This window comes from Lolium rigidum, chromosome 1 (assembly GCF_022539505.1).
Source record: "Lolium rigidum isolate FL_2022 chromosome 1, APGP_CSIRO_Lrig_0.1, whole genome shotgun sequence".
Classification (NCBI taxonomy): domain Eukaryota; kingdom Viridiplantae; phylum Streptophyta; class Magnoliopsida; order Poales; family Poaceae; genus Lolium; species Lolium rigidum.
The window spans coordinates 641,451-650,074 of NC_061508.1; the positions used below are offsets into that span (position 1 = coordinate 641,451).

At 43.9% G+C, this 8,624-nt stretch overlaps 1 protein-coding gene across 1 annotated transcript; it reads right to left on the reverse strand.

Moving 5' to 3' along the window:
• Positions 1–4,934: 4,934 nt before the first annotated feature.
• On the reverse strand, positions 4,935–7,554 carry LOC124666080 (zinc finger protein 593 homolog). The gene is made up of 3 exons (XM_047203430.1): positions 7,272–7,554; positions 6,848–6,910; positions 4,935–5,239 (listed from the first exon to the last, which is right to left on the reverse strand). The coding sequence occupies exons 1-3, from the start codon at positions 7,478–7,480 to the stop codon at positions 5,137–5,139; spliced, it is 375 nt and encodes a 124-aa protein (XP_047059386.1). The 5' UTR covers positions 7,481–7,554; the 3' UTR covers positions 4,935–5,136.
• Positions 7,555–8,624: the final 1,070 nt, after the last annotated feature.

Consider the following 8,624-nt stretch of genomic DNA (forward strand, 5'->3'; position numbering starts at 1 on the left):
CCTATACCCGAGCTCTTTACTTATGCACTTTACCTTGCGATAGCCATCGTGCTTGAAGTCATATATATATCTTGCTATCACATAAGTTGCTTGTATTGCTTAGCATAAGTTATTGGTGCACATAGGTGGACCATTCTTAGAATAAGTTGTTGGTGCACATAGGTGTCCTTTCAACACCGCGCAGTGCAAAAACGACCCAAGGCAGTGGAACGAGGTACAAAAAAGGCAAGTGCACGAGCGGTGCACTGCCAGGACACCGCGGGGTGCAAAGGAACCAAGGCAGTGCAACATGGTACAGAAAAGCAGTGCACGGTAGTGCACTTCCACGACACTACGTGGTGCAAAGCGACCCAAGGCAGTGCAACCGAGGCATGAAAGGCAGTGCAAAAAATCTTTTTCCAAACCTATCAAGATGGGATCTAGTATTGTATATCTCGGCACGACCAGCACAACCATGGAAACGAAACTTTATTTGGATACTCGGTTTGCAAGATATTTCATTTTTCGTATTCGAATCTACAAAGAAAAAAGAGAAAAGCCACCCAGCGACCTACACCGCGCTCACCACGTGTCGATCCAGAGATGATCCGCGGGGGGATCCGAACGCACCAGGTTGTGCCACTTGTCATCACGCGGAACGAAGCTGAGCGTCCTGCCTAAAGGGTGCCCTTTTTCTAGTAAAAATGAAGTGAAATTCATATGTTGAATTGAAGTAAAGTTTTAAATAAACATTTAAAGTGTGACCATAATGACAACACCATTAAAATTCTTTGAGTGTTAAAACTACTGAAAATGAATTTCACCCGGTCCATGTTAGTAATAATACCTTCTTACAACAAAGAAACGACCAATAAGTCAACAATGGCAAAGGTGGTAAATAACAAGAGAATCTTTTAAACATCACTAAGGAGAGGGTTCAACGGACCAATCATAATACATCACATTGTATGCATATTATAATGAAATTTGGTTCTTTCAACATTGTTCGAGATGTTATTTTCAGAACCCGTGGTCGAGGGTTAATAGAATCTGCAAACTATAGTACCTCAAAATTGAGAGGCAAGTTCAAAAGCAAGCTGAACCTTCATCATGTCCATTGATTATTTTATACTAACTATTTCAAAAATCTACAATACAGTTGCATTCAAAAGCAAAAATATTGTTTTCATAATGAATATGAAATGAGCGGTTACCGATGCGGTGTGGTCGAGTAATTTATTATGGGGGGCGATGGAATCATGGATGAATACAGAGTGAAAACTCTGTGGTGGAGATTCCATTGTTCCAACAAAAATATCAGGTACTTAGTTTGGTTGTGTTCTGTGGTGGAATCAGCGGGTGGGAGCCTTTAAATCCCCATCATTTTTTTGTAGGATCACAACTTCATTTTCTTTGAAGGGAGAGTAATTGAGTGTACCTCTTATCGAAACTTGTTACAAAGGGTGGAATGTCGGGCTGCGGGGAACGGTAGTGATTGATTCATCTTTTAGTTGGGCCTCATACCTAAGGAGGTGTGAACGGGGACATACTCCTAGTTGAGCACCAAGGCTTAAGATATTTCTGAAAAAGTAGTGCACCTCTCGAGGGTGTACAAAATGTGACGTGTTACTCCCTATTATTGGGAAAAGAACTACAATCGAGCGATGTGGAAGGAAGCTCCACAAATTTCTAACAACCCGTGAGGACTAACGGACATTTTTTTTTTTTGAATTAAACTTACCTTTTCTAATAAACCATTTACTACCGATCCACGACTTGAGATAGTGCATCAAACAAACACCTATTAGGATTTGCTGAGTACGCTCGTACTCATTAGATACCCTTTTAAACCCTTGATTAGAGTATGAGAAGACTAAGGAGGAAAGTACTGAAGAACCTGGAGGAGAAGAAGTATACTATGAGGAACCAAATCTTTCTGGATGCATCGAAGAATAAACTACGATATAGTGTATGGAATGGAAGACGAAGAGGCAGAAGTTAAAACCTATATATGCTAGAATAAGTTAGATGAAACGAGCAACATAGAATCTTACTACATATATAAGTTACTACCCTCCAATGGTACCAAGCTTAGTTGTGCCATTGATCTTAAAGCTAGGAAAATATAAATTTTGAAGTTTGTCATGAGTCCTCATTGAACAGAGGAGGATCTCGAATCTTTGTACTCTTGTGACCATGAATATGTGAGAAATTTGGACTCGTGATGGTTGTTGTACAACTTTGTTGTATGTAATATATGTGGGTCAGAATTCCATGAGTTCTATGCCAACGACCTAGGCACTACAACATGCAGTGGTGTGCTGGGTCGTCGCAGCTAGGCAGGCTCCTTTCTGCGTGTGTTTGATAGCTTTGGGGTCGATGGTAGGGCCAGGGAGAAATCCTTGCGTGAAGCTGATGACAGCGATGCCGGGGGGGGGGGTCACCTCTTTGGAGGCATCATCATGGCATTGCATGTGATTCCCTTCCTCGACCACCGGGGAAAACTCTAGATCCGTTCATTAGATCGAGGCGGCGTGGTTGTATTGTTCCCCTCCTTGGAGGCGTCACCTACGCGGTTCGTGGAGAGGTTGTCTCCTAGACCGTGGTCTTCCGGGGTGCTATGTACACCGTCGCCGACACTTCTTAGTCAGTGGCACCTTCGATTTTATTCAGCATTGCCTTCTCTCACCGACTCTTAGGTGCTTATACACAGACGTTGTGTTGGCCTAGGTCATCTTGGAGTTGGAGTCGGCCTCCTGAAGTTTCCTCCTTTGGTTGTGACGCGACCTAAAAGCTTTGTGCATCGCGGCCTCGCCATTCTTGGCGGGTGATTGTGCAAGGCATCGAGTCCTCATTGGTTCACTGCTATGGGTAGTGTTGTAAACTGTGTGTGGCGTCGTGGTTGTATCGTGTTATATTTTGGTGCTGAACCTGCTTTGTTGGCCTCATTCTGAGGTTGTATTTGTAAAAAAAAAATGAAATACACTTGGCACATTTCCAGTGAGCTCTCCTACCTATCTTTGAGGTAGCATTGCCAAAAGAAAGGTATCATTGGCAGTGGAGACACTGCATCACATGAACATAAAAATTAACAGAAAGTGGCAAACACGTTTCCTCCTCGTAGGTACCCTACTCCACATTCTAAAAATATATTATCCAGTGCTGTGATGTCAAGTCGTCAGAAGCCCCCCATACGACCCGAAATCCAGGGACAACCTTGCTGCTAATTCTTCCAACTAGTAGGTGAATTCCATAAGATAAACTATATCTCATGCCAGGCAGCATCGCAGGAAATCTGGACCCCTAGGGTTTGACCCCAAATCCAAAGAGCGTCACATGCAGGCTCATAATCTAGAACGTGATCGTGTGCCCCAGCAGCGGCTCCATACGAACGAACATCAACGGTGCGTGCGTGGTCCCTAAGGGCTAAGACTATGACTAACAAAGCAACAAGAGATCGAACAAATGAGAGGGCTGGCTGGCCGAACCCAAGTGGCACTGTCAAATTCAGCATAATCGATCTGTTGTGTCTAGAATCTAGGCTCCAGGTAAGAAATTGTGCTGTACATTCACCATGGCCATAGGGAGGAAAGGATCTGAACTGTGAGTGGAGATGAAAGCGAGGTCGACATGGACGGATGGCGTGGCTGACAGACAGAGTGCGTACTGGCTGTCTGGGTCTGATGGGCGGTGGGCACGAGGTACTCAGTCGGGCGATGCCACTCTATCACGGGAAAGAGGCCCACCCCTCACCCACCTACAACCGACTGTTCGCTGCCAGCAAGGTGGATACTCCATGTCGACTGTACGACTTGCGAAGATCGGAGAAGAGGGGGACAAGCTGGTGTGTCAGTGAACGTGTATGGAAGATCAGATATTCAGATTCAGATTAGACAGACCCTCCTCATCTGATTCTACTCTCTGTTATTGGCCCGATCAAGTGCAGACACACAGAGATCTTGAAGAAATGGCTTGAGACGAAAGCTTTCCTGCTAATCATTCCGAGGTTCTTTCTTTCTCTTCGGCAGCTGGGCAGGCTGGACCATGATGGCATGTGTTGTGTTGTGTTGGTGTGCGTCCATCAAGAGGCGGCCAGTGGAGCTGCCTGGGGCAGGCAGATGGTGAGCGCGACAGGAACCCTGCCTCTGGATTCTGGCGAGATAGATGCAGGAGCAAGATGATCAATTGGCAAGGGCCAATGGTACTATGACTCTATCTGGTGTTTTCACTTTCAGCGATCGAGTTCGATGGCTGGGCTAGGAGGCAAAATCATTCGCCGTCCCTCTCAGGATGTGTGCGCATGTGACTCGCGCATGTGGCACGGTCCCTTCATTCATCTCCTTGCTTGCCCGTGCCTGCGAGAAACCTCTTGCTGGTCTCGCCAACGTAAACCACACACATAGTGTAGTACCGTACTAGCGCAATATCGTCTCTGCTGCTACTAGCTTGCATCTACAACAACTGACTATGCAAAGATATGCTAGACTTGTAGTGTTTCTACAGTGGTACCAAATGGCCATTTATAGTTACAGTGAGTGCAAACATCGAAGCTGCTATAAAGGGACTGTAACAATATCCAGAATGAGTGTCATTTTCTTAGGATTGAGAAAGCAAGGTCTCTGCTAGGTAATGGTAGATCCAGAATGAGCATAGATCATGGAGAGCGAAAATACACCTGTAAAGGCATAACAACCCTATATGGCCACCGCAATGGACCTCTCTACATATGTAGCTGTCTATGAACTGCAGTGGCAATGTCCACTGCCAGTGCAAAATCATAGACCCAAGAGATCTCTACAGAAAAGGAGAGACCTACTACAGTTTCTAATAGTGTTCATCATCCAAATCTTACCTAACAGATAAATACGCGCTCAGATAGATTGTGTTCAAGCCAGGGAGAATACTGTGCGCTGTTAAGTTCCGTTAGATACCATTAGCTGATAAGACACCAAATCTGGAGCTAATTGATGAAGACATTATATTACGAATGCTGATCGGTAACTGATTTTAATCCATACACAAGTTGGACAACATGAGGCAGGTAAAACAGACACTCTTAAGTACTCTTGGACCAACAGCCACGGCCTCATAACTTATCTATGAGGGCTAGTACAGATGTACGGTAGCAAGGAGAAAATCAAACAACTAGTACGGATTTCATGTGGACATAAGCTTCAAGCCATTGTCAGGCATTCCCATTCCAGCAGCAAGATCAGCATCTAGTTGCGTGTGTGGGGCTGGTCCAGATAATGTCTTCACCCTACAAGTATCAAAAGGCACTGATTACTGATTAGATACAGTAGACCAACATTTTTCCACTTACACTCATAGAGAATTTAGTACAGTTGCTTCTAAAAAGATAACAGCACGCTGATAAGCTTGTATCTATTAACACGTTAAGCTATGCTTATATCTCAGAACTAAATCAACCATAGAAAACACCTTTCATTTTCCTGTACTTATATTTAAAAAACTGGTCACTTAAGGCAGTTAGCAAGCATTAATTGCTATTTTTCAGCTCTCACAGCGAGCCACATCATCAGGATTTCTACAGCTGTTAGATCTGATAGCTAGATGCACCAATAGTCGTTCTGAATCTATACATGCAGAACCTCTCTGCATGCAGCATCGTTTGCTTCTCCACCATCTCGGAATAACCCTCAACGCCACCCGGACCGAGCACAATGGCCACCAGGCATCTGGCACCCCCTTAGTGCTTCATGGTTTTGCTAGTGTAGACACTGACGGACAAGTGGCAGCAAGGCTCTCCAGCTATCGCCTCCTACAGTTTGATGCATCATGGCTACTCCCCTAAAGTCTGTATCAAGATTGGCATGGACACAGCTATTCTTACAAGGAGTCAGGTATGTTCCGTCTCACCACATGCCAAACCAGCATGAGTTTTATTATGCTTCCTTTTTGGTCGTTCATGGTACACTTTTGTGCATAGAACACCCAAGATTGTTAGTTCTGTCCAAATTTCTTGATTTAGTTTGGGATGCCTTCAGGTTTGCAGAACAAGCATGTGCGGGGTAGTGCATTTTATATCTGCATTCAGACAACTCTAAGTCACCATTGGTCCTAATTATTGCTTCCATCATCACTTCCTAGTTCCTATCTGATTACTGTATTATTTTACTTATTTCATATGGTTTGCAGGACGGTCTGTGTCTTTATTCAGGACCACCTCCTCACTGAATTAACTGTCATTCTTCATACTTTTAGTACAGTTCAGTATAATGAAATTTTAGGCAAGACCTAACGTATATTTTCTAAATATCGCTAAAAATGAATGATGTTCCTTACAATTCGTGCAGCAACTCATTTGCCAACTATATAAATTAGAATTTTGCTCAGCATTTATTTATACAAATTCCCGCCTCAAAGCGCGGGCATCTATCTAGTTAACAAATTACGATGTTATAGCCCACAACAGTACGCTAACAATATTAACTTGGCTGTTTGGTTGTCTAAAACTGGCGGTATGAAGATACAGCTCAAACAAAAGGTTGTATCATCAAAACTGTGAGGCATCTAGACTAGAATCTTGTCTGCTCAGGTGACATCATACAACATAGTGCATGCAAATATAAATGATTATGCATCTCTTGATTGATTAAGAGCAGTCATTTACATAGTGCATGCCATGAGACTGTGAGAGGGGAAAGGGGAGCCGTGAGCTTCTGTGTTGCTGTATTAGGCCTAAGTAGCTGCTGCGTCTTGTGTATCGCAAATTTGAAGTGTTAATATTAGCTTGCCAAATATTTACGAGTACACGTTTCGATACCAGTGTGGCATCTTGGTGAAGTTTAGGTGCATCATAACTCTGAACATAGTTCTAAATAAGAAATTCAGAACAAAGAATCACCTTTTCTTGTGGCGCTTGGAGCGGTAGTGATCCTCCTTCACAGTCTCATCCGCGAAGTACCGACTGCAGTCACCACCATAACAATTATTAAATGATGATCAGAAGGAACTAAGGGTCGGTTGTTGCAAGCACTGAAGCTCTGCAGACACAGAACCAATCACACCCTGAATCATACCACAATTGCCTACCTAAATATCTCAATACAATGACAGGCACCAACAAAACCACCCATAAGTAAACGCCTCATGCCAAGTAACATAACCAGAAATTAAAGCTTAGTGTGGCATATCAATAACATACAGTTTGCCCGACTTCGACGCAAACGCGTATTTTTTACGAAATAATTCATGTAAATCGGACAATAACAGTTTTGATTATGCTTAGAAATAGAATAGAAGCAGACTGGTAGAGCAGAGAAGCATACTCGCAGTGGAGACAGTAGAACTGTCCCATGCCGGGGAGGTCCTCGTCGACGGGGAGAGCCTTGCCTTCGCAGTCCTTCCCCTTGTCGGCGAGCTTGACGAGCTCGTCGTAGACGGCGTCGTCGGCGTTGAGGAGGAACTTGCCGCGGCGCGCCGTCTTGTGAGAGAGACGGCGCTTCTTGACCTTGCGGTGTGGGCACTTGCCACCCATCTGAGCCGACTTGCGATCGGCGGCGGCGGCGGCGGCTAGGGTTTCGGCTCCGAAGGGAAACGGACCCTGGAGAGCGGAAGTATGGAGGAAGAGGATGAGCAGAGGAGAGAGTTTGGTATCCTAAAGAGGCTTGGATGGGCCGACCGCAGCTCCAGATACCGTCAATGTTGGCACAAATAAGGGCTGCTAAAGCCCAATAGGAAAGAAGGCCGATTAACATGGTTTGTATCAATAGGCAGCCTATGTCGCTCCTTCGTTCTTTTTTTGCAGCTTTTTTTTTAAACATAGTACCGAGGCAGACACTCACAAGTACGTACACACACTCATTCCTATGAGCACACGCACACCTAATATCTATGAGCATCTCTGAGAGACTGCTTCATGAACTTAATCCGGCGGGTCTTGAGATTGACGAAGGAGGATCAAGATAAATAATATTCGCCTTTACGAGACATCAAAGTGTTAAACCTAGGATTTAAACTCTGGTGGGCTAGGGGTGCCACTATCAAACCTGTTTTGCAGCTATTCGGGCTCCTCCATTTGTGACTTATTGAACCCCATAATTCTTGTATTAATTCGGCTAACTTTGGCTTCTCGTCAACAAAAGTGAGCAAGTTATTTTTCAGAAAAAAATCCTTTATGTGGAAAAACCCTATCACCGGCTCATGTGTGGGATGGAATATGTACCGCACGTGTCGGTGCCAATTTGCGCCGCGGCTTGTTAGTGCTGCAGTGGTGGAGAGTCACCGCTTTCTGGTTTTTCTAGTTTAGGAAAGTTCTAGAACCTTCTCTTTGTGTTGGTTTTTCTTTTTTACAGTTCTTCGCAGGGGTGATGGGTTCGTCAGTTTTCTTTCTTAATTTTCTTTTTTTGTCATTTCATTTTCTTTCTTTTCTTTTATTTTTTTGATTGAAAAGTCTTGACTTTTTAAAATTTTGATCCTTTTTATTCTGAAAAATATGAAAATTCAATTTTAAATTTTCTGAAATTAAAAAATTATCTAAATTTGCAAATTTTTAAATCTTAATTGTTTGATTCTAAATATTTTTCAAAGAAAAAATGAGAAAATTGCACTTGTTATTTTGGACCGCATTGGGAGCAGGCCCACGAGGGAGGCGGTCCGTCCATGCCCGCTGGCACGCGAGC